The sequence below is a fragment of the Taurulus bubalis genome (genome assembly GCF_910589615.1).
Source record: "Taurulus bubalis genome assembly, chromosome: 2".
NCBI lineage: Eukaryota > Metazoa > Chordata > Actinopteri > Perciformes > Cottidae > Taurulus > Taurulus bubalis.
Window position 1 is genome coordinate 39,246,056 of NC_136590.1, and position 27,025 is coordinate 39,273,080.

Here is a 27,025-nt window from a genome sequence, read left to right on the forward strand (position 1 = left end):
TAAAGCGGGATCACTATGGCTATGTCTCGGTTACAGCAGCAGCAGCAGAGCAATTGGCACTTAATGCAAGCCATATTACAATTTCCTTCTGTCTACTGATGTATTATCTGTCTGGCTTTCTGTGTTGCAGTATGAGGTAGGTATGCAGCAGATAGCTGCTGCTTTTAACTGTGTTGTTGAACAAAAAAAAAAAGTGGATCATCTTTAAGTAATTTATGAACTACAGTATATTGTTGGTATATTGTTACGTGGACAATTACACATGCATCGTTGTATTGGTCTCCTTTTATGCCAATGTATACCCTGCATTTATATTACAACCAGCCATTTAAATGAATCTAACCAATATAGGTATGAGTTACTCTGCTAACTTCTGGCTGTGTTGTGTTCAATTTGGTCAGTGAACAGTCTCGTTGTGTATTCCCGGCAAAACTGTGGAGAGAAGTGTATATTTTTTCTGACACCCTGTGACAGTTTATTGCTGTAATATTGTCAGATCTGCTGACTAGAGAGCTGCAGCTACCGAACTTAAGAAGACGGGAGCTGGTTTTATTGTTCTGGCTTGCAGTCCAGCGATGCAGAGTGAATTGGAAATGATAAAAAATCTGGGGACAAAGGGAGTGTTGGACACATCTATCACTCTCCCCAGATTTCCCTTCTAGACATCTAACATTTCTGCTCCTCCAACGATATGACAATCTCTGAAGTCCATATCTGATGTATTTGGAGGTATACCTGCACTTTATATTTATTCTGCAGCTGCTGATCTGCGTCACCAAAAGGAAATACGTCTCCGACAATAGTTTTCTCCTGCTGATTCTACAAAGGTGTGGCTGGAATAGAACCAAGCTGAACCGTATCACAATCTAAAGGCTATACATGATGCATATGGTTAGATAACCATCAAGAAAAAGACAACAACAGGTGAATTTGGTACCAGAACGTGAGACTGTGTGATGCTGCCACGCCTGACCGCTTCACCGTGTTGTTGCCTGTCACAGAAGATTATCCTCACTACTGACAGCTTTTGTGAGAAAGTGAACGTATTGCTGTTCTTGTCTTATTCAAAATCACCGCCGTATAAATGCTGTGAATGCTGAATAGCATGTGGAAATATGTGCCTCTGCTTCAGTGTCCCGTCCCTCAGAGTGCGAGGTGGACGGGCTCCCCAGTGGTTACGGATCCAGGGACTCCATCCTCAAGCCCGGTGACAAGAAGGACTTGAAAAGACGAAGGCGTGGGCAACTGAGGCGGATTGATAGGTATAAGCTCAACTAGTATGGCTGTATCTGTCTTTGCATTTATGATGTTGATTATGTATGTTTTTTTTGTACTCGTGCAGTCAAATCCGTTCAAAGTGTCAGGCAGGTCAGATGACTGCCGTTTTATCGAGGATGTTTCATTTACTGTGTGTCAGCGTCTGTGGTGAGGCCTCTTAATGCCTCAGGTGCAGACGTGTAAACCGCCCGGGTTGCAGTCAGGCGCCGTTTCCAGCTTGAAACCCTTGTGTTCGTGTGGTTGCTGATGTTTCAGCTGCGGCAGCTGGGATCCCGGCCACAACAGCCCCGAGGCTGGCAAAGGGAAACAGCAGCCTACGTTCGGACTGAGTCGAGGTGCAGCCATGCGCTGCTCCACCTTGCTCGGCATCCTCACGGGGGTGCTTCTCTACTTGGTGCTGGGAGCTGTGGTGTTCCGCTCACTGGAGGCTCCGCGAGAGGAGGGAAAGCACATGCAGCTGCAGAGCACACGCCGGGACTTCTTGTTGAACTTCACCTGCATGGGCCCGGACGACCTACAGACCCTTATAGAGGTACAGCAGACCTTCTCATGATGTGTCTCATGACAGCATGTGTTTAATGTGGGTTGGTAGCCACTGAAAAGTATCATACACACAACCTGTGAATGATAATTTGCATTTTATAGATGAATTTGCTGGCAAAAAAAAAAAACCGAGAGTCAAACTGATAATTTTATGGAATATGTTCTTTTGTATTATGTATTATTGTGGCGTGGTAAAATGTTTTGTGTGTACTTTCCCCCCTCTTAGTCACTATTGGTCCTCAGGTTCTGAAACTTAGAGACAGCCCACATCTGTCTAAAAATACATTTTGGCCTGACTGCTTTACATTTTATATTGTTTATAGCTTTGGAGCTGTGGAGCAGCATTGTGGACTGTGGGCCTGATAACAGGTGTGGTCTGAGCAGCTAAGGATGGGTCAGCTCGAGTATGTGTGTGCAAGTGCATGAAAGCTGAGCGTTAAGAGCCATGCGTGCAACCGTGCTGTGTTCTTGAGATGTTTGTCCTTGTTCCAGAATGAAAGTTGTATATCACTGTTGGTTGTAGCCATTGGCATTTGCAAAAAGGTTAAAGGGACTGAAGGACATGAGCGATGTAAACAAGGAAGTCACGTTTTGTTTTAAATAAAGTAAGTTGATAAGAGATCCAGAGTGCATCCTGTTTACTGGTTAAATTAAAAACACAGGAGGGATTTTTTTTTAATACATAAATTACAAAATAATTTGTGAAATTATTGATTGTTATCAATTATATTTCATCAATTATTTTAATGAAAACTGGGTTTTAGATCATTTATATTTAATTATAGACATTGTTATTTCAAAACGCCCTATTTATAGTGACACATTTTATTTAATGAAGTGTTATTTTACCTTTCAGACAATCACAGGCCCCCCCTGCCTCTCTTAAACTAGCACACCTGTTACGGACAATATCCAATTCGCTCCTGTCAACTAGAGCAATAACATTGCTGCTGCTGTAAATAAACACACTACGCATTAGCATTAGCATTAGCCTACCAAGGCTGCTAATGCCACCAACCTTGCTGGCTAACGAGCTAGCATGTTAGCTGTGTCTTTCTCTGAGGAACATTTAGATTCAAAATGCTGCAGGCGTAACTCTGAGTTAACCCGCTAATGTTAGCTGCTAATGATATGGTCTTTCCTAGCAAGTTAGCCTGCTAGGTAGGTTGCATGCACAGCTTTGCTATATAGATCAAAGAAAAAAATCTATACTATACTATATAATTATATAATATATTATAATACATTGAGTTCAAATTATTTCATAGAAAAATAGAAAATATTGTTTAATTTAGGTCTATGTATGTTGCACAATCTATTCATATACATTATAATCCCTTAATACAAAACATATGGTGGCTTTCTAAAATGAAGGGTTACCGTGCAATTTGTCCACATTATTGAAGTAACAGAAATACACACTATAATAAAAACATATTGTATCTATTGTTAGGTGCATATGGAAATGGAAGTAGTCCTGTTCATGAGTGAACCAGGCAGCTGTTACAAAGTAATTCTTCACATGTTTTTCTGCTCAACAAGCACTGCGGGTCAGGTTTCACTGAACTAATGTCAGCTGATGTTTCAACAGGTCCTCAATAGATAAGTTCCTACTACAATCTGTTCTCAACTTGAATAATGTGAAGTCAGGTTTAGTGAAGTTCAGCTAATTTCCCAACTTAAGATGTGCTGTGTTAGTTTGGCAAATATTTGGCCATGCTTGCACTAATTAGGAGCTTCAGCAATTCAAGTGAAAGCACAGATGGAATCGTAAAACAATAGAAACCAATCCATTTTCCCAAATGAGTTGGGACCGACACATGCAGTGGCGTCAGTCCAACAGACACATCAACCAGACGCAGCCCTGCCCCTGGGATTGTAGACTTCTAATTTATTAAAAGTAATAATGTCTGCATGAGACCACGTTCAATCCCGACGCCATCATACTCAGCTTTAAATTCAGAGTTAACAAATGTCTTTAAGCACCAACAGACAGAAAACGGATAATTAGATCAGGAGTCTGTGCTGGCAGTGGTTCGATACACTCGGGACAGAATGGAGCCGTCACAGTCGTACATCTCCAGTCGCTTCCTTGTCACTAACTGCCTGCTGCTGATGCCATGACAATGCATTTTCTACAGCATTGCCAATGTTACTGGACTATTTAATTGGATAATAAAAAGAAACTCTGAAACTTTCAGAAGTCAGAAATGAATCGAGTGTGCTAATAGTGTACGGTTTAGCTCACCCCTCTTTTTACTATCCGATTAAATACAGATTGCTGAAGTGTTTCATGAACTACCCACTAAACTCTTCTCTTCTCTACTTTACCATCCCAGGAAGTAGTGGAGGCCATCGGTGCTGGTGTGGATCCTAACAGCAACTTCACCTTCGTCAGCCAATGGGATCTGGCCAGTGCCTTTTTTTTCTCAGGGACTATAATCACAACCATCGGTGGGTGTCCAATAGGAGCATTAAGGCCGCCAACATCATTCAATCTTTGACCTTTACATTTTGTGTCCTCAACTTGCCTGATCTTCCACCTCTCACCAAACATGTTCAGGCTTTGGAAATATCTCCCCCAAGACAGAAGGAGGGCAGCTGTTCTGCATTTTCTACGCCCTGGTGGGAATCCCGATGTTTGGTATCCTGCTCGCTGGAGTCGGAGACCATCTGGGTACTTGGCTGAGGAAAGCTGTTGCCAAAATAGAGACTCTCTTCCGGGTCAGGCCCTTCACAAAGCTTCCAATGTCTTCTTTGCTTGCACTGCACTTTATCTGTCTCATGCCACTGTGTTGTTTCCACCTGCTGACAGAAATGGCGTGTTAGTCCAACCATTGTACGGGTGATCTCAGCCGTCCTGTCCATCCTTCTGGGTTGCCTGCTCTTTGTCGCTGTGCCTATTCTGGTTTTCCAAGAGGTGGAGAGGTGGACTCTTCTGGAGTCGGCCTACTTTGTCGTTATCACCCTGACAACAGTGGGGTTTGGAGACTACGTTGCAGGTATATAATAGTAATTGATTACCCACGTGATTCTTAACAGAGTGTGCACAGACTCTGAAACAACAAAGGGGGGACTTTACATTAGGCTTGTTTATACAAAACATGTATGTTACATTCTCATTCTAACACAATGTGTATTTATTTATACACTCGCCAATGAATTGTATTATATCACTGCCATTGTGGAAATATAAGAAATTAAATCTGCATTTAAGAAATAAGAAAGAAAGAGGGAGGGAAAATTGCAACCACATGCTGGGCCCAGAAATGTTCAGATCCCTTATTTAAAGCACCAGTATTTATCAGAACTGGAAAAAAATATTAATAACTACGTTTTCATTTGTGTAATCACCTGAAACTAGGAATTGTTGTGTGTTTGATAGCTTAGAATCATATCAACTCACGGAGTGGGTCTTTTGGGTCCTCGTCACGGATTTTGCCGCGTTGCACCGCCATATTTCTACAGTAGCCCAGACTGGACAAACCAAAAGCCGGCTTTAGCAAGAGCCTTTCATGTTTTTACATCGCCTGAAAGCCACTGTAGTTCTCTGACATGCTTGTGAAACTGCTCTCACTGATAGCTGGTCTTCACTGAACATAATTGAATACACAGATCAATCAATATTTACTGTTTGTGCCAAGCAGCTGAAGTGAAAACATAGTTTCTGCTGTAGTCTTATTTGTTTATATCTGACTTGCGCCTCCTTTTGCATATTTGTGCTTTTTCCTAGAATTTATTGATCTGTAGATGAGTATGAGCATGACTTAATTAGCCACCCATAGGTATATGTCAGTTGTAATGCATTAAATTCACCTCGCACAAACAATTTTCATTTGCCTCATAAATAATTCAGGATTACTTTCTTGTAAGAGGTGAATTATTGATGATCTAATCTGCTATTTAGTATCTCCTATCTTAAATGTGTATTTACTCTGTAAAAAAAAAAGATGAATGGATGTGTTTCCTTTACACACTGCATACTGTGTCTTTGTATCTTCTCAAAGGGGATTCAGGAAATGCGGGGAGTGACCACTGGTACAAGCCTTTGGTGTGGTTCTGGATCTTGCTGGGTCTTGCCTACTTTGCATCTATCCTGACAATGATTGGTAAATGGCTTCGGGTTCTATCAAAGAAGACCAGAGCTGAGGTACTTCTCCTCTCATGTCTGTTTTTATCATGTCATGCCGCTGCCACTTCCCTTCCATCCTCTCTGGTTTTATCCCCTTCTCTCAGATGGAGGAGCTCCGGGCCCACGCTACTGACTGGACTCAAAACATCCAGAATATGTCGGTGGATTTTCGAATTGCAGGAAAAATCGATGACCCCTTCAAACGGCGTCGGCGAAAGCATCGCCACGGCCCTCGCAACCATGGTCAGTCGCCTAACGGGGCCCCTGAGGGGAAAGAAGAGCAACGTGAGAGTCAGACCGAGACTGGATCTTCCTCCTCTTCCTCCTCCTCTAATGAATCAAGGTCTGAATCAGAAACAGACTCTCAGGTCACTCAGACAGAGCGAGTGCCTGAAGAAAAAACTGCAGAGCCAAAAAAAGAGGAGACTACTCCAGATCCCCACCTGTCTCAGCCTCTGGACTACTTTGGGGAGAACCTCGCCTTCATTGATGAGTCCTCAGATGCCCAGAGTGGTAAACTGCATTTGGATCCTCTGCTGGATACGTCACAAACCAACTGTGCACGCTCTCGGCCGCCCAAGAGGAGACGTCAAAGAAGACCCGCTCCGCAGAGAAGCCCCAAAATCCACGGCTCCAGCCGTGACAAGAAGGAGCCCCTTGGAAGCCCCCAACCAGTTCCAGCTCTACCAGTGAAGTGTTAAGATCGAAGCTGCATACAGAAACTCCACCGCTTGCACAAGTATCGCCCTGAGAGATATGAGACGTGTTCATGTGCTGACAAAGACGTTGTCAATGTAGCATTTTATTTGTATATATGTACTGCTTACTTACAGACACTTAAGATGAAAGCAGGCAGCAGAAGCCTTGGCCACTTGTGGCTTGCATTTAATGCTCTTAGCATGCGAGTGTGTATGCCTCAACCAAAGATGATGAAGGGATTTGTATGCCAATGTTCCCAGTACTTTCTGAGGAGTTACTGCTCTCTACTGGGCCAAGACAGAAATGCACTACCACTCAACATGAGGGTTCCCTACCTTTAACTAATCTAAGAATGAGTGCAGGAAACAAGAAAAGTCACAAAAAAAACAACCATGTGGTCAGAAAGTTGCCACAGCAGTGTGATGCTCATGTTAAAGAGAGGTAGCGTTGGTCTGAGACAGTTACTCTTGAATCCTGCCAACAAGTAAACGGGTATACTAAACAATCTTGTACATCTTTGGTATGTTAAAACACTTTTTTAAAACACTGTGTACAACCATAATATTTGCAGTTTGATGGCCAAAACTCATTAATCCTTCTGTCCTTCATATATGTAATAAAGATTTGTTTTTGTTTTTTAAAAAGCAAAGCTGCATTGCGTCTTAAAAGCACGTTTCACATTTTATTAGAAGTACTTGATTTTTAAACTGTTCCAGCACATTTGCTCCTCTGGGAAACATCTGTTGAACGCACATCTTTTAAATCATCACGGGTTGGGTTAGTGCCCTGGTGCACCAAGAATGACATGCCATACATGACATAGTGGGTCAACATGTCCGACACAGCTGAGCATAAGGGAGAGCTGAATCATGATGTGTACTAACCAGGCTTGGGCTACAATATGTGTCTTGTATTTAAAGTAGAATATATATATATATATATATATATATATATATATATATATATATATATATATATATATATATATATATATATATATATTTAAATAAAAATATATATATATATATCTCAATGAAGAGCTCTCTCTCTCTCTCTCTCTTTCTCTCTCTCTCTGTATTTATGTATTTGGAGGTTTTAGCGTCTTTCCTGCAGAAAAGCTGGTCATAGAATCAGTCAGTCACATATATAAAATGTCTACACCTGTTGGTGGCAGCGTTAGCCTCTTCTAGGATGAAATATTGTCATCATATAAAATGTAAAATCCCCTTGTCAATTGGCAAAAGGCTTAACTTCCCCTTTCTAATTTGGCAGGCTGTTGTTAAAAATGATAGTATATTAGCTGTTATATTCAGACAAAAACAAATTTAAGTGTAACAACATAACGAATCTACAGCAATGCTTGACCTGATGGTGGGGAAAGGTCCGGGTATCACCGAAGACATTAGAACTCACCCTCCAGAAACCATGAAAGTCTGGGTAGGAAATCTCATGGCAATCCATCAAATGGTTGTTGAAATACTTCAGCGCGACCGACCGACACTGGCATTCCAAGAGCAGCTAAAAATGACGGTACCGAGAGAAACCAATCAGGCTTTAAACGGATTCTAGGCAATATCAGCTGTTTCTAAATTATGTTTTGCATTTGTCATGGCTTTGTCAGTAAACAGAAGTACAGGCCTTTCTTTGGTGCACAGAGACGGGGGTGAGGATGAACACACTCGTGTGGCTGTAATGATCACCATAGACAGGCTTAGGTTGGTGGAGACAGGCCAGACGTGCTGCATGATTTGAGCAGCATACATACAGTACCGATTATGGATGTACTGTATAAATGCCCTTCAGGTTGTCAATATGGCCCTTTTAGCATGCGCTGTCGCTCCTCCGTTGATCCATGTAAGTGATACTCTGCTGGAAACTCTACCTTGGTGTTTCAATCTGAAAATGGCACCAAGGACAAACGTGGCGATGCAGCAAACGGTATCTGCAGCTCTTTTGTTGTCTGCATGTGTTTCATTTTCCAGAGACAAGTTGATAGCACAAATATTGGATTCATAAAAGTTGGAGTTGATGGTCATTTATGATTACCCCCCTGCCTCGCTAAGGGATAAATGAATGCAGATTTTTTAATTATCCTTCAACACAACCAGCAGATGGCACACCGACACGTTTCCCTCCCTCTGAGAGTCCAAGACTAATTTATACAGCATACTTTCATACATCCAAGGTTTTTGGGGGCGAAACTTGCGTTTGTTTGTTGGTGCCTGAATTAATTTGAAATGAGAAAAATTGCACTTTTCATTTTGCTGGTGAGTAAGCAGAATATTATGGTGAGTAAGCAAAGTGGTTTTTACAAACCACAAACCAAGTGACTGTTCATCTGCCCTTTAGAAATCGGACACTTTACTGCAGGATATGTAAAAAGTAAAGGCAGCGCTCTGGCATTGCGATCAGGAAGTCAGCAGGCGGTGATGATGTGCTGTGGCAGTGGGTGACCTTTCACTGGAGGACACACACTCAGCTGCTATAACGTCATCAGTTCCGCTGCTGCACTTACCCGTGTGTTGCCACTAGAGGGAAAACACTGGGTAGTGTTGTAGTGCTGATGTAGGCAACACTCCTGACCTGCAATTAAAGGGACAATCCACCATATAAATGTATATATATATACAACATAGGTTTGCACGCCCCAGGTTTTATGACAGAAACACAGACTGCAGAGAGACGACTCCTGCAACGTTTGCATCAGGAAGACATTTTCTATAATTCACAAATGGACACTGTGCACTCATTAAGATGGGACATATTTAACAAAACCTCTTTGCACTCATGGAATTGGTCATTTCAGTGGTGTGAAACTCCATCAAATGTAACCTGGTGGCATAATAAAGCCATGCTGCTCTGAGTCCTTATTTCTAGATCCTAGTATTGAAAATCAGTATACTAATGCCCAGTTTTAGGATGTGTTACCCTTTATACATACATTAAGCCTCAGATTGTTCAGCTATCGGACAAATTGAAACAAGACCTGTTTCTAGTCAGCATCCTCAAAGGCGCTGTGTATTCAATCTATGGAGATCAATGTGTTGATAGAATAGGTGGAGACTGTTCTCTATCAGTTATGTTATCCATGACTCACGGATGCAGTGCCCAATGCTATTTGTGTGTCAGGCACAATGGCGTCTTGGTATTTATGTAGCCTATCAGCTGACACCTGTCTGAGGTCAGGACCTGCTGTAAGGAGCACCCTGGGGGACCCCAGCTGGCATTCGCAGTTTAGCCTGTTCCTCCACCTCAGCCTGAACACATATCCTCGTTGTCGTCAAAAGTAACACGGTTGTACTTATATCACTTACAACGCAGTGAATAAAACAAACTGTTTCCAACAAATCCAATTTTTATTTTTTTATTTTTATTTTTTACTGAATCTAATGACTATAGCATGACCGGTTTCGCCTCCAACTGGATGATAATGCAGACACTGCACCAGTGTGATGCAGCCCCGCAGAATTGCAGTGTCTGCAGCAGAGACTGAATGACCTTGCTTTCAAGGTCGCAATGACACTGCCGTCAGTTTTTCCTCTCATGCGCTCACCACGGAAAGCCTTTCCCGTGCCTCGAGCCCGCTGCATAGACTCCATGCGAATGTCTCAATGCAAGTGAGGTACTCGCGCTTATTGGTTTAAACAGACTAGACTAACGTTTATTGGTCTATAATTAGAGCGATAATGCTGCACGCTTTGGGGAAATACTCACTTATCCAAAGTACACATTGGGCTGCTATACATGTACTTTTCATCCAACGTCCTGTTTTTATTAATTAGTGGACAAGGTTGTCAACTCTTCCGTGACAACTTCTGTGCCAGCTGTTACTAGGCATGCTGGAGAGCGCATGGTCGCAGCCTATTTCGAGAAGCAAGCAGCCTCTCAGTTAACTAGAAAAATCATTGAATCGTTGTTATCGGCCACATTAAACATTAAACAAGCACACACAAGAGATGTCTGAGACTGAATCGATGGTACTATTTTTTGATTACGCATCTGGCAAACTGCCGGCTTTTATCCCCCAAACTACTATCCCTTGATTATTTCTCCGTCTCATCCCATTGCGGTGATCTCCTGATCTCCTCTTCCTTGGCTCCTGTCCAACTAGTGTACTGGTGGAGGGAGCTGGTTCAATGTCACAAGAGCGACAGCATGACTGCATTTTCCATAGATGTGTGCTGTAAGGGGCATGTATCCTCTAAAGCTTAAAGCATAATTACAATAAAAATGTCGTCATAACGTCATTATTATTCAAATAACATTGAATTGTTTAGTACTTTAGGTAAATTGCTTGGCATTTAGGTTAAAAATACCAAAGCGAGATGAACATATAGCTCCAATATGGTCAGACAAAATTAGGCTATGTTTATATTGTATATAAATCCCTGTGGGAATGTCATGCTTTTTCATTCTCAGCGGTAAACACAACTGATTTGTAGACAGCTGATCTGAAATAAGCGGATGTTCATGAATATACCTGGACAACATTTGGATTAACAGACTGGGTCATATTTTGTTCACGAGTTGCAGGCCCGTATTATAATGCCGATGACGCCGGTGGAAGGTGCGTACGGACGTAACGGAGACACAGCGGACGCAAACCGGGCAGAGGGAGGAGAAAAGACACGGGATAGAGGCGACGTCACGGAGCTGCGTCAAGCTGCAGGAAGAAGCCACGAATGAACCGGAAGCCACTTACTTTGAGCTCGATCAAAGAAAAACACGATTTGTGTTAATTTGAGCAATACAACCAGTTATTGTGGGGACCATTACGCACGTTCGGGGGATGGAGGCCGACTCTCTCATATTAGACCTCGCTTTGGCTCGAGGACGTTGTCTGGCTCGAGTAAAGTTAAAATGTCACGCGCGTCGCCGACGTTTTATTGTGAAACTTCCTATTTCTCTCTCACCGGACATTCTGTGTTCCTGCGTGAAGTTTCGATGCTTCTTGTCCAGCTATACAACCTCAGCTGTGGCAGGCGAAGACGAGGATTTATAACACCCCGCGTACGGAACGGAGCAGGCGGACAGGACCGTCGCCGGTTGTTGTTATCGCCTCATTTCACGGCCACACAAGTGATGCGACGTGAGACACCCTGCAAGTCTTGGACAGCGCCGTTACAGCGGTCACACCGACTGTGGACGTACCAGCCGCAGAGGCTTGACTGACTTCAGATTTTTTTTTTTAAACAAAAAAACACAACAACAACCCTGTGATGTTTGTACATTTCCCAGTAAGTAGCCTAGCTTTTACCTTTCGTTACCCTACGCTGCATGAGACAGAGCCCGTGGTGGTGTTCGGGCTATTATTAATCTTGGTGCGGAGATGTCAGCTGCCTCGGCGATCGCCTGATGTGCATGCACGATTCGCCTGGCAGAGCTAAGTTCGCGTGGCCACGTTATTGGGGGTCGGTAGGGGGCTCGAGCCGCCGTCATACACATTGAGTAGGCTATGTGTAATAATGTGCAGCGGGCTCCAACGCATCCGTCCTGCTCACGAACTACACACTCCGTCTACTTCGCATGCAAATGCGGGCTACGCCGTGCGCGATGGCCAAAGCTCCGCTGGCCGGTGAACCCCTCACCAAATGTCTTAACGATGCATTAACGCACGCTCACTTATTGAGTAAACGCAGAGCGCATGGCCGCGGTTGAATACGATGCAGCGCGTGACTGCCTTGGCTCCCCGCCGGGGGTCAACACCTGCTCCTGAAACACTTCGCACTTCTTCAAACTGTATCGCTTTTTTTGGTTTTGTTTATGTATTTCAACCCCGCTGCGTTGTTCTTCGTTGGGCATTAACACACTAAACTGTGCAAGACACCGAGCCTGCGGCACCGGGATTGAGGTCACTGATCCTAAAGCGTAATCCACTATGTCAATTAACCTTTCACCGGTCCGAGATCAGTAGACAAGGTCACCCCTGGGTGCTGTTCTCGTCGTCTCCACAGCGCGCCGCATTTAAAACCTTCAAACTGAGTTTTTATAGGCCACACATCAGTTTGATGCATTATCAGTGACTAAGACCGCCGAGGTCCACTAACTCATGTAGGAGAAGAAAGGTCTGAACCCGGTAGAGGAAGGACGGGCTGATTGATGTGGCATTTTACTTAATGCATTCATGACGACAAAGTGTGGGTTATTAAGAAATAACACGTAGTATTAGTAATTATTTATTTTATGCTAATACAATGTTAAAGCTAAATATACATCTTTAGTAACTTGAATGAATCTTCTTTGTTGAAATGTCCCCTTTGAAAACTAAAGTTGTCACACATTACAGCTTTTGTTGCTCAAGTTTGAAGTTGCTTGAAGAAAATTGTCCGCCGGTGCTGCTATTTGGCATTAGGTGGTATCTAGTCTTTAAAATGTCAAAAGCCAGAGTCATGTTTAAACTTTAAAGAGTAACTAAAGTAATGTTGTCTGCATTAAAACTGGTCTCTTTAATAATTTACAGAGAGTTATCACCAAACTTAAGCTTATGACTTTGTAGGAGTGAGAGACAAGGTGTTGGCTTTACTCGGTCTGTCCTTCAAGCATTCCAGTTACTGTGACCTTTGGAGTGTGTCATGCAGCGCAAGGGGGAGGGTGCTTGTGCAGCATGCAGGAATATGGATAGATATAGTGGAATATGTATTTTAGGAAGCAAAAGCCAGTGTTACGATCAGATGCATGACTTACTGCAGAGGAAACCAAACAGTGGGCACTGTTACGACCCTTTAATAACCTGATCACCATACAGGCTGGATCAAATGTTCTGTTGTCACCATTTATATGACAAATGGCCACTGGGAACACACAAAGGGACTTGGCTGCTTGCTTTTCTGTGACGGCACTGAACAACTTTTGCTTGCTTTGCAGGTGTCCGGATAAACTGCAGCTTTCAACCCAAAGCAACAGCACTCCCTTGAGCTACCACTGGAAGTCATACAAATATAGGCTTCAAGCTCCAGTGCAGCAAACAGGTAATTTTTTTCACCTTTCATGAAATATGTATGCTAGATCATATCTTTTATTTTTAAAGTTCATTCTTGGATTTGATAGACTTTTAGCTGTCAAAGTTAACACCTCCTTTTGCAAACACTCATGGCCATACGAGGGATGTGGAGGGAGAAATGCTTCAAAAACATCAGAAAAGTATTTTGATAGTGTTGGCACATCCAAAATACTACAAGTGGCTCAGTGATGGCACCGTGCTTATCGTCCTGTTGCAATCAAGAAACTCATGGGGCGCGTGGAAAGCATGGGTGATTGCCCTGCAAACCCCCCAAAAATGACAAACAAAGGACAAGTAGACTGTAGAGGGGAGAGAGGATTTCTCTCTGCTCAACTACTAGAAATCAACGTGACAACATCCAGAACCCATGTGAGAGGAGAAAAGAGTCAAGGTATCAGTCTAAAGGGGCCCACATTTATTTTTGGGGTATGCTGAATGTAGCCTGGGAAAAATAAAAAAAGCCTTCTGCAGCAATTTCTGTCCAACCAAATCAAGATGTGTGCCGAACCCGATGTAAAAGCCAGGTGCCTGGAATTTCCTAATTTGCAAATTAGATGAATCCAACTCATCAGTCATTCATCGATAAGAATCTATTTTTGTATTCTGTCAGGTATCGTGAGTCTAGACTCTGGATGGTAGTGAATTCATGTCTGACCTTTCTGCTCAGCTTCCTTATAGGCCTTTGTCCAGTTTACAATTAGGACTGCACGTATTTATCCAAAAGGCACCTCGTATCCTCTCTGTTATGGCATTCAAAGCCCATGTGCAAATACACGTCTACTAACATGTAATTCATTTGACAGTTTAACCATGACGAACACGGCTTCTGTAGGGATAACAGTGTCACACTGTTTACAGGGTGGTCCTTGACCTTAATGTGCTGTAGCTTCAGTATATCCAACCATTATCATCTGCCAGCTGTTAGAGAAAGCCGATTGTAGCCCGGCCCATCTCAACACACGCACACACACACACAGACACACACACATACATACAACACAAGCTAGCAGGCGCTGGCAATCTGTAACACGAATTTTCCGTCCAACCCGTGTCATGATATCACGCCGCGGAGAGACCTTCATGCTGTACTAGTCCCGCTACCAGGTAAGACGCAGCCTAGTCCGCGTTAGACGGACAGAAATACACCCGCCCGGCCAGTCGGGATTAACGCTAGCAGCTACTAGCTTAGTTAGCTACGAGCTAACCTGCGGTCTTCACAATGTGTCGAAGCTAATGCTAATGCTGCTTCAAAACACGCTACTGGGTTAGTTTACTGAACACACACGACAAGTTTCTGTGGCGACACGTTGCCGTTTGACCTGCTCGACGAGACGGATATGAAGCACATAGCTGGCTTTTGGACATTTTCTGTTCTCAGATCGCTTTGTTCCTCTTTTTTTGTTGCCAAAAAGGAGATGGAGATTTGACCGGTGCACATGGTAGAGTTGTACTTGTTGGTCTGCTTTGAACTGAAACCCCTTGATTGTCTGGGCTCCTGTCCTCGAGCTGTTGTTGCTGGCTGATCCAGCCACTGAGCCTGTACACTCAGCCCAGGTAAGCTCAACTTTAAACGGGCAGAGTTTGCAGGGCCCCCCCCCCCCCCCCCTTTGGTGCTGCTTGCCAAACAACCAGTACTACAATCAAGTCCAGAGGGGGCAAACTCCAAAGAGGAGACTGCCAGCCTCTCCAGGATTGGATTATCAGATGGAGCAATAAATATGATAAAGGCACACTTGGCATACAATGGCTGATATCTGGAGTACGTTATGCGTTCCTGGATGTTTAAAAAGTTTTATCTGCAGCCATCCTTAACTGTATTGCATCGTATAGTGTATGAAAAGCACGTATTCACTCTGGGAGATGTTGTTGGCATATTACATACATACAACATATTTAACAGGTACATTAGAAGTTGTATGTTTATGCAATAAAGAACCAAAAAAAGATATGTTTTTTGAAGAGTCACGTCCAATAAATGCACGCTGTAATGCGAAGGGTGTCTGAATGTTAAGTTGTCCGTAGAGGCCTGGTCTTATAAATGTCTATACATGAGTAATATAACACATATTCAGAGCAGATTGGCATGGACAGATAACATACAACCCAGGTCAGGACTGAGCTCTTATTGATTATAGGCCATAAACACACAGATCGATTGACACACAGACACGGTTCAAATGTTTTAAAGCTGCATGCAAGTAAAACTACTTAGATATCTACTCTATACAGTATGTACCGTATGCCAAACACCTGTACTTTTATGTAATTGTGTCAGTAACCCAAACCGACCGACCATACAACCACGTGTAATGTTGTCATTGTGGGCAGGGTGAGCGATTGGAGCATTGAACGATAAGCAATGCATTTTAAATATTGCACCACTTCGAAAAACATACAGGCTGCAACTGGATTATCAGCCTCGCTGATAATCAAGAGGAAATGGGTTGGTAATAGCAGTCTATTGGCAGCATGTACACATGAGAAAATCACAAGTCTCTTTCGGTTCTTGAATGGATTACAGCTATTTAGGCTGCAGAGATCGTCCTCGCACAATGATCTATTAGGTTGGAACAAGAGCACAATCGTTGGAGTATGGCTCCGCATTAATGTATCCGCTGATGAGTTGAAGCCCGGAGACACATTACAACTCATGCCCAGTTGTTCATCCCCTTTTTTCTGATCCCTGTTGACGGGGCCAATTTAACAACAGCGTAATCTACAGTTCTATCATCATTTGCTAATTTCAGACTAATAATGAAACATGTACAAGTACTGACTTGGTCCCTTCACAAGGGGGTGAGCACAGACACGGTAAACCTATTTGAATTAATTATCATAGTTAGGGGCACAGCAGAGTGGTGGTCCCTTTGCTCACAAAGTATATTCAAATATTTAGACCACTTAAAGGCAAGAAACCAGCTGATACAGAGGCCTATTTGATGTTACTACATTATACTGTTTGTCAAAGAGGTCAGACTCTTAAGCTGTCTTATTTTTAAATTATGCAATGTATGATTGCCATTAAGATAACTGAGATTTGACATTAGAAGTAAGTTACTGGAAGGTCAATCGCAGTTTAAAAGCATGAAACAAAATGACTCTTGGCGTTCTGACCAACTCATTCACATCGGCCATTCAGGCCTTGCATTTGATCCACAAGGTCCATTGTTCATTCACTTAAGAAATTAAATATCTTCTTTTAATTGCCATAATGTTATCATTTCTCCCAAAGTATAGCTTTTGGCAGCATTTTTAATACATTTAATTAAATCATAAAACTGCCCATTCGATTTTCACATTTGTGGCAATTTTGACCGTTGATACTCCGCTGAAACAGAGCAGTAGTGTGTGTGAGAGTAAATATTGTTTTAAAAAAATATATATTTTCATCAAATATGAGTATGTTTGTTTTTGTCACTCCTGATATTGAGGTAATAGAATTGCAATGGATTTTCTGATTATTATCGGTCATCGGAAAGTGGCTATTTTGGACACTTCTTCTGTCCTTTGCAGTGCGGAATTTGTGGCACTTTTTTTTTTAAAGAATTTATGGTTGATATATAAATTCACTGTAATCTTGGACTCATGAGTCTTCTGTCTGACGTATTAACCATGAATGTCTCTGTATTTAAATTGAGAACTATAGACAGCCCTTGGCAGCCAAGCAGGTTGCCGCAGTACTCTTGCTGCCTTATAAGTTATGTGTCTGAATAGAGAAGAGCGGTCACTGTTTATGAGCAGAGCGACCTTCATTCAGTCACCTTGGCTATTTTCATGTCTGGAAATGTCACAGACAAAGACTCCACACTACGGGGATGATTTGAGGACTGGAGAGTTATATTTTAAGCGTGAAAGGGTTTGGTTCGGTGAACCTAAGATGTTTTCGACGCCTTAAAAATCCTAACTGAGCAAAAAACAGAAGAGGCGCAGACAACACAGGAAATAAGTGCTGCTGAAGAGCAAGAGAAGGAACAAGCTGGCCTTTTGTCACGTTAGAATGCTGATAATGCAAAAAACTGTGCTTTTCACAGTTTATGAAGAAAACTGACATGAGCTTAATGTGACATAACCACAGCTGACTTGGTTACTAGTCACTGGGGGCAGTGTAGTGTATGTTGGGCTGTAAATGATTTTAGACGTTGGTCTAAATGCACAGGTACATTAAGGCAACATGTACACTGCAGCTCTTCAGTCCCACTTCTAAGTCTCGCCTGTAACCATTTAGCTTTTTGGCTGCCTGTTTCCTCTGATTCCTGTGTTTACTCTCAAACTATTACATATGAATACACTAAAGGCAAACGTGCAAACAGTAATTTATCGTAATGGTTTGTAAATGAAACATTTTAATCAGGTGACTTGACGGTCTTTTCAAAGACAAAGGTGAGAGGTAAAATGTTTATGCCTTTATTTAACTATATTTTTTCCCCCTGTAGACATCATGTCTTCCAGGGATCGTCGGACAGACGTCTACATAAAGGCAGAACCGAGCAGTCCAGAGGGAGGTGGCGGAGGTCGGAACAGCCCCGGCGGGGCCTCCTCAGACTCCTCTCACAGTGGAGGTGGAGGAGTCAGAGGAGACGGCGTTAAGCGGTACTCCCCGCCACTCTACACACCGGCACTGCGTTGCCACTTCAAAGACGAGGGTGGGGACGGCGCAGAGGAGGGCTCCACTGGAAATGGAGCGGGGCGATGCAAGTACGCCCTGAGCACGTTGCCGAAGAGGCTGTGTTTAGTGTGCGGGGATGTGGCCTCTGGTTACCACTACGGCGTGGCTTCATGTGAGGCCTGTAAAGCCTTCTTCAAGAGAACCATCCAAGGTGTGTGTGTGTTGCGGTGACGTTTACGCTTCGGCATGGCAGAACAAGCAGTGAACAATTCATGTTAAATGTGAGGTCTTGTTAAATTCTGGGTCTTGTATGTAAGCATTCTCTAAGGGCCCCTCCCTGCCTCCATAGATATTCATTCTAGTATCTTTGTGTGCCCTCCACACACGAGGGCCCACAGATTATTTTCTAGTATTCCATGAAATGCTTTCATTTAACCTTCAGCCATAAGAGCACATCAGTTAAAGTAGTTAAAACTATTACAGTAAATAGTTCAGATATTGAATTTGTATTTTATCCCAGGCAATAGAAAGTTCCTCTCATATTTTTTAAAATACCTTACTTGTATTTGTGACCTCATACATATTGTAGAGAAAACAGGATGTGGAATTTAAGAAGTTTCTTTTCATTCACATCAAATGCTCATTCTTATTTGCATTATTTAATAATTTTCTTAATGGTAAATTGACCGTTTCCCGTTCTTCCATAAAGGTAACATTGAATACAGCTGTCCAGCATCGAATGAGTGTGAGATCACCAAGAGGCGCAGAAAGGCTTGTCAAGCATGCCGCTTCACCAAGTGCCTCAAAGTAGGCATGCTGAAAGAGGGTGAGTGTTTGTGGTCTGCAGAAGCTCTGGAGCCACTCTTTGATATTATGTCCTAAGGGCCTTTTTAAATACGTGATATGTTTATTCTCTGTTTTCCCAACGCAGGAGTTCGTCTTGACAGAGTCAGAGGTGGAAGGCAGAAGTACAAAAGACGCCCAGAAGTGGAGAATGCAACATACCAGAGTGCCCCTCTACCACTGACAAAGGAGAATGAAAAAGGTGTTGTTTATGCTCCTGTCTTGTCATTAGTGTTTTGTTCTACAACAGGCAGCCTTGTTTAATACAATTTGTATTCTAAATAACTGCTTTTATCAACTGTCCCTTGACTGTGTGCTGGCACGCTACACAAAGCTACCAACAGAAGCAATGTCCTGGCAATTAACAACACAGTAATCACAGACAATCTCATCTAAGCTCGGGGTAATCGGCAACACTTGAGTTGTGACGTCCCTCCTGTGTTCTTCTGATTCAGAAGTAGAAAAAGAGAGTCCATCTGTTCAGAGTCTAACCTTTTTTTATTCCTCTGCGCCGGCGACAGCTTTGGCTCGAGGCATTATGTTTTGACTTGTCCGTCCATCCGTCACCGTCCCGTTCCTGTGAACCCAATAGATCAGGAACACCTGCAGGGAATGTCTTCAAGTTTGGCACAAGCTTCCACTTGGACTCGAGAATAAACCGATTGGATCTTGGGGGGGGGGTCAAAGGTCGAAGGCACCGTGACCTCACGGCGGTGTCATTCTCGTGAATGCGATATCTCAGGAACGCCTGGAGGGAATTTCTCCGAATTTGGCACAAACTTCCGCTTGAACTCAAGGATGAACTGATTCGATTTTGGAGGTCAGAGGTCCAAGACACTGGGACCTCCTTTCTGTCCTATTCTTGTGAACACGATTATTTCAAAAACGCCTTTAGGGAACTTCTTCCAATTTGGCACGAACGTCCACTTGAAGGTCAAGGATGAATGTATTAGAATTTGGTGGTCAAAGGTTACTTTGACCTTTTACATTTTTTTAATTACAATTGAACACAAATGTTGAACAGGGTAAAATGTCCAAGTGATGAGATTTTGGACAGATATAGATGTAAACTGAAACCAGTTGGTTGGCGGCGGCATACAAGGCAGTTTTCTTTTTAAACTTGAGGGGGTCAGAGTGTTCCTCCCAAAAATCTGAGACATGCTGGGTGGGTGAAACGAAAGGTGCCCAGAGCATACAAGTAACACATAAAACACTGAGAAAACGGCGCCCTCTACTGCCAAAAAGAGTGGTTCAAATATTTGGTTTTGGTGAACTAACTTAACACATATCACATCGTGCTTTATATAGTATAGTAAACACGAGTGCAGCTGTTGTGTATCTGTATGTTTATTATTGTACACTTTTTTAAATCTGTACATCATATTAATCCCTTGTTTTGTGTTTATTTTTTGGACATAGGTTCCTCCAACATCATTGTGTCCCACCTTCTAGTGGCGGAGCCAGAAAAGTTATTTGCCATGCCGGACCCTCTGCAGCCAGACACCGCCCAGCGCACGCTCACCACCCTTTGTGACCTTGCTGACCGGGAGCTGGTTGTCATCATTGGCTGGGCCAAACACATTCCCGGTAAGAGACGCTCAGAGTGTAAAGTAGGGGAGGAGAGCATAGCAGCAGAAGTTGAGCTGTATTCTCGTCAGGCAGAATTATGCTTTTTTGGTTTAAATAGTTTTTGGAGTGAATAATGATAAACACACTTCTGGTTTGACAGGACACCATTTTTTTATATTTTCTTTTTCACATCAATCCTTCCACTCCAACAGACAAGCCATTAAAATAGTAGACAAAGGGTTGCCGCTTCTTCAGAAAGCGTTCGGGAGACCCTCTTAGTGTGAGCTTGATCTTTTCGAAATGCAAAATTCTGGACTTCTCCACTGGCATCCCAAAAATGCCCGGTAACGGTTTTGAGAAGGACCGGAACATATGTGAAAGGTCTGCCTGTAAACTGCAATCACATTTGGGATTGCAATCAGTCAATTTCATGCAGTTTGGATTTACTGAAGTGGGATCTCTGCACCGCCTTTACATTACATTACATTTCATTTAGCTGACGCTTTTATCCAAAGCGACTTACAATAAGTGCAATTCGACCACGAGTACAGACTCAGAACAACAGGAAAGTACAATTTCAACAAAGTTAAACCACAAAGTGCTATCAGTAAGTGCCATTTAAGTGCTACTAAAGTGCTACTACGGCGCTACCTACCTTTAGCTGGATCAAACTGAGTCGAGCACATGAAGATGAAGGTGTCTAATGCCACCTCTCACCAGTCCTCTGACAGTTCCATTCCCAGTTCTCCCTCCCACCTGGATTTGTATTTGTTGTCGCTGTTCAAAGACATGGTTTTTAGATACTTTTCAGTTATAAGCCCCCTCTGAGTAGGAGATATCTTAAAAGGAACCCCCATAGGGATTATTGAGGGGACCTGAGAAAGGAATCAAACTTTGTATGTGCAAAGTGACGGACCTGAAGATAGCGGATCCGATTTGATTTGAACGTGGCAGATTAAGTTTAAGATATTATGAGCCCGAGATAGAGGTCAAAGAGGCCTTTTAAAACAATTTATAATCCTGACTTTTATAACGGGCCTGTTTGGACCCGATTCTGATGGCTGAACAGCCCAATTGATAGGGCCAACAAAACAAATGGGTAAAACAAAATGTCTGCTGACTGATGAACCGATGCTGTGCTTGACTGCATTACAAGCTAGAGTTGGTTCACCAGCATGTAGCCCATTATCTGGCCCCTATGAACACATGGGGCCGGTGCTCCCTGTGTTAGCATTTTAACCTATTGTCAGTCATTTAAATGTCCTTCTCTCTGTCTCTCTCTCTCTCTCTCTCTCTGTCTATTCCTCTGCAGGCTTCCTGTCGCTGTCCCTTGCAGACCAGATGTCTGTGCTGCAGTCAGTGTGGCTGGAGGTGCTGGTGCTGGGCGTAGCGTACCGCTCGCTCAGCTGCGAGGACGAGGTGGTGTTCGCAGAGGATTTCGTCCTTGATGAGGAGATGTCACGTGTTGCTGGACTGACAGAGTTAAACGCCGCAATAAGTCAACTTGCTCGCCGCTTCCGGGCACTAAACGTGGACCGGGAGGAATTTGTCATGCTTAAAGCCATCGCACTCACTAACTCAGGTACTTTACACTTGTGTAGTTGAACAGGCATGCAGACAAATAGATTGTCCTCAATATTCTGGCAAAGCAGCATTCACATGCATCTCATATAACTCGTATCAATCACTTGTAATGAGACCAAACTGAAACTACCTAAAAGGGTTTCTAGTTGTATTATTGATCATATAACCTGCAGCCTTTTTATAGTGGATGCACCTTGCCTGAAATTAAGAGTAACTGAAATGATTACATTTTAAAAATATATAATTTTAGACTTATTAAGGCTCATTGCGCACTACCTCAGATAACACACTTCTTGGGAAACCTTGCACATGACTAAGTGGAGTAATAATAGCGTGCATGGAAAAAACTGCCCTCGGTTTCCAGTTTATTAGGTAGTTTATAGCTAAATCTAATTATCGCCACGAAGGTTTTAATGTTCATGTTTTGTTGGAACTGTTTAAACTTTATGATCCATTTGGAGGCTGCGATTTGTGGTGCTGCTGAATTGTATTGTGTTACACAGAGAGGTGTTTCTAATATTCAGTACTCCCACACTGATATAATCTCAGCAAAACGCAATGCAGTTCAACAGCAACACCAACTGCAGCCATCAAAATGAACAAAAGGTTTAATTAACACTTAATTAAAGCAGTAGATTAGCAGGAAGGGGTGAAGACGATGTCCGTTCTTCAGATTTTCTGCTTGATGGGGTTAAGTGCATGTCAGCAGCCAAAGGCCCATGACAACACGAGAGAACTCTCTCATAGCCAGTGGCAGTGCAGTGAATATATGTATATGTATATGTATATGTATATATATATATATATATTTTCAGTTCTTAGGCAAAGACCTCTACAAAATAAGAAAAAAGTCTTCTAGTCTTTAGCAAGCAGATGTGCCATTGCAGAAATATACCGGAAAGAGTAGAAGATTGTGTAATAGTTGTTGCAAGGTTATACGTTTCACCTTTCTGTAGCTTTCCCCTTAAAGATTGACTCAAGGTTACTGTCAACAGAAGATCATGTAGCATGCCCTGCTTGCACCACACATGCACTGTTTGTGTTGTAAATAAAAGCGACCATTAGTTTGTATTTGTGGTACGTCAACACACTCTTTCTTTCTGAGAGAATGTAAACACCCTAGCCGATGCCTTACCATGTGCCCCCTGCTGTTCTGTTAGACTCTGTTTACATCGAGGACATGGAGGCTGTGCAGAAGCTGCGGGACCTCCTCCACCAGGCCCTGCTGGAGCTGGAATGTCAGCGGCGCCCAGACGAGTCCCAGCGGGCAGGACGCCTCCTTTTAACGTTGCCTCTCCTCCGACAGACTGCTGGTCGTGCTCTTTCCACCTTCTACAGCATCAAGACCCGCGGTGGTGTCCCCATGCACAAACTATTCCTGGAGATGCTGGAAGCCATGATGGACTCTCCCTAGAGCAGAACGCCGCGGTGAATAGGATGCGGAAAAAGACCCGATGAAGATCTAGTCTTCAAGAGTGGATGAGTGGTTTGTGAGAAAGGAAAGATTTTATTAGAGAATTCATAATGGGGAAAATGGTCCTTTCCCTCTTTTTCCATAGGCTACACATGAAGAAAGGAAAATAATATGAGAAAATAAAAAGCTCATGCATTCATGTCCCTAAGCGGGAAGTGGTTATTTGCAGTAAGACTTCGGTAAAAGGCTCCCAGAGGGATAACATTTAACACGAATGGCAGAATACTTCTCAGTTTCAACCATTTTCCTGGTGAGTTCCATCACAGCATTGATCTGCAGTTGCATAACTGCTGAAGAACAACATTTAGGTACTCAAGAACAGACTGACAACGTGTGGCTTTTGAACTTTTTAAAACGACACCTACTCATGAAAGTCATAAAAACGTACCCGGCGAAAGACAGATTAACACGCACATGGAGTGCTTGTATTTACTATAGTTTAGTGTGCCGCTGTTGGCAAAATTCATAGGAACTACTTGCAATATGTTAAAAGCAATATAACGACTCGATTGTTGTCTGTCACATTTAAAATGTGGATAAAAGGGTGAGACATCTAGTTTGTGTGTGTGTGTGTGTGTGTGCGTGTGTGCGTGTGTGTGTGTGTATCCGTAGTTCCCCACTCTCGGGACCCCAAGTGCTGATTTCTGAAATTACCGCTGCTAGTAGAGAGGGGTTTGGGTCTGGGATGCCAGGTGAGTAGATTTAAAACACTAGCAGAGAAAAAAAAAGAAAAAGAACATCAGCACTTTTGGGGTTAACCATCGGAGTTGGGAACCACTGATGTACCCAGTAGGTGCAGGATTCTTTATAAAAGGTTGTGCAGTTGATTTGTAGTCCAGGAGAAGTGCATACAAAGACTGTGTAGAATGCTCTAATTGGAAGGTAATATATTCAGTGTTGTACGCGTACATCCTGTTGGCACACGGAAAAGAAACTGGCTTCCATGCAGGCGAGCGTGCGTCGGTGTGCAGTCTAAACCACTGAGCTGAGATCAGGGAAGAACGCAACTCTTTGACAATAAAGTGCGGCAACGACAGCGGTCAGAAAAGAAATGCATATGCCTCATCTGCTTTTTTTTATACTGTCCTCCACCACTAGATCTAACCACTGTTTTTGACTCCAGCAGCCAAAAATAATAGTCTGACCTATTTGATTTGTGGGCTGTAACACTAATCCATATTGATTGATCGGCGAGATGGTGAGATTTCGCTGCATTTTCCGCAGTCGTGAGGAACGTTGTTGCATAAAAGATCTCAACTGTTTAAATGAGAGATCCCTCCTTTGTATATGTACATCTGTTGAACTCAAAACTTGCAAGTGTCCGTCATGGGCTCAGGACTACAAGTAATGCAAAATATGCAACATCTTCCTTTTGGATGTTGCAACCTTGTCTGGAAACATCCTGAAAGTTCAGCAGGTTCGAGAACTCGCGACAGAGAAGATCATCATAGTAAGCTTCACATGCAATGCAAGGCTGCAGCATCTGACGTCAGAGTCTGGCCGAAGGGCCGTTAAAACGTTCAGCCATGTACAGTTCCAATTAAATAAACAGAAACATGCAATTTATAGTGGAAGAGAATAAAGCCAGCAAATGTGATACAAATTCCCCATTTCAATTATATGTGTGCAGCTTACAGTGCTCTGACATTTGTAAAGACTTGAAACTTGCTTTTTTCATATATTTTCCTTTCTAGGATTCAAGGGTATTTTATTTACATTGTGACACTGTTGTGGGTTTGGTATTGAAATGAAGCTTTCCATTCAGGATAATATAAATACTCTTTTTCTTTTCTTTTTATGTAAGCAGTTGTGTATTTTTCCGAATCTGATTGTCATTTTAGGGATCAATTGACCTGGCTCTATAGGTTTAGCGGCACGGTGAGGCTGCAGAGGGCTACCTCAGGAGGCCGAGCACGCCAGATGGCCAAATAACTGTGGAGACAAATTATTGATCTTTTAATTTGTTAACTTAAATTCGAGCATTTGGTTCATTGAATGTCTTTGCAGTTGTGAAAACACCCGAGATCATTTATTTCTCTGTTTTCATGTCGTATACGGCTCATTACTCATGCTTTACAGCTTACATGTTCCGGTTTTCTAGCAAGCGAATAAATATCGATGCCTGGGTCGAAGTAGAGCTATTAAGGTTTCTTCATATTGACTCGGCCATTTACACAACGGAGGCATTTTCATTAGCGTACAAATATGTTTTAGGTACGGAGGGTTTTGGGGGGGAAGGCAGGGTCATTTTCAGTGTCACTGTTAAAATGATACGGTCATTTGTAGTTTTAATAATTATGTGCGCATTAATATAAATGAGCAATACAATAAATTACCAAACCTCACATTTCCTTGTATAGCCACAGTGTACATGTAACAATGCCAGTTATAATGAAGAATAGCTACTAAACGTTATATTATTTAGAAGTTCAAATCAATGTTTGTATTTTGAAAGACTATTTAAATGATTAAATTCTATTTTTTACTCAATTTACTGTTGTTTGTTGACACTGCTTTTTTTTCCGCGTGTGATATTGGCTGTGAATTTCCGTGTGTAGACTTTTTTTCTTTCTTTTTTTTCTTTCATTTAGATAAAAAACAGTTTGATGTCCTTGTCTAAACATGTCCACATAAAAATCACTGTGAAAAAAGTGAGATCATCCACTGTCTGACGCAACAGGGAGTGGATTATTGTAGGTGCTTTGTGTTGTGTAATAAATGGACACACCACCACCACATATCATTGGTCTCATCTCTCCCTGTGTATATATGGATGTGTGTTTGTGTGTATTAGATGGGGCCCCGTCATGGGGGCGGTGTGATGAAGACTACTGTTGAAACTGTCAACTTCATGATTTGATGAATTTTGACCGATTTGGACGCACTGAACTGATGATGGGGGACAGTCCTTCAAAGGTTGGAGCCTAAACGCTGGACAGACTTCAGATGCAGTTCCTGAGCATGACAAACGAACCCTCAAGATTGAAACAACCCACGGATGGAAGTAGTAGTCATAGTCGATTGCATACTTGAACATACTGCCACCTGGAAACAGTTTTGCCTTCATGTGTTTGTGTATTTGCACCTCTTGACTGCAGGAGTCGGTTTTGTGAAACCGCATTGGAAGCTTTAACCTTCAGCTTAACCTCTCAGGTCTGCCTGTGTAGGAGTGCCACAGTGAGCTTGAGCTGGTATTGCAAAGGCTCAGAAGTTACTTTTTACATAAAAAAAAAAAACACATGATACTCCTATGTTCATGACCTGATACAGGACTACACTGCTAATCTACCCAGTAGT

At 42.7% G+C, this 27,025-nt stretch overlaps 2 protein-coding genes across 2 annotated transcripts; both read left to right on the forward strand.

Moving 5' to 3' along the window:
• Nucleotides 1-1,621: 1,621 nt before the first annotated feature.
• Nucleotides 1,622-6,654, forward strand: kcnk4b (potassium channel, subfamily K, member 4b; the record flags this gene model as incomplete). Its single annotated transcript, XM_079237912.1, has 6 exons — nucleotides 1,622-1,810; nucleotides 4,161-4,275; nucleotides 4,385-4,545; nucleotides 4,637-4,823; nucleotides 5,829-5,971; nucleotides 6,058-6,654. The coding sequence occupies 6 exons, from the start codon at nucleotides 1,622-1,624 to the stop codon at nucleotides 6,652-6,654; spliced, it is 1,392 nt and encodes a 463-aa protein (XP_079094038.1).
• Nucleotides 6,655-11,831: 5,177 nt separating this feature from the next.
• Nucleotides 11,832-26,456, forward strand: esrra (estrogen-related receptor alpha). The gene is made up of 8 exons (XM_079213960.1): nucleotides 11,832-11,889; nucleotides 13,517-13,620; nucleotides 18,086-18,469; nucleotides 18,968-19,084; nucleotides 19,190-19,303; nucleotides 20,521-20,688; nucleotides 21,983-22,252; nucleotides 23,415-26,456. The coding sequence occupies exons 3-8, from the start codon at nucleotides 18,091-18,093 to the stop codon at nucleotides 23,666-23,668; spliced, it is 1,302 nt and encodes a 433-aa protein (XP_079070086.1). The 5' UTR covers nucleotides 11,832-11,889; nucleotides 13,517-13,620; nucleotides 18,086-18,090; the 3' UTR covers nucleotides 23,669-26,456.
• The last annotated feature ends 569 nt before the right edge of the window (nucleotides 26,457-27,025 follow it).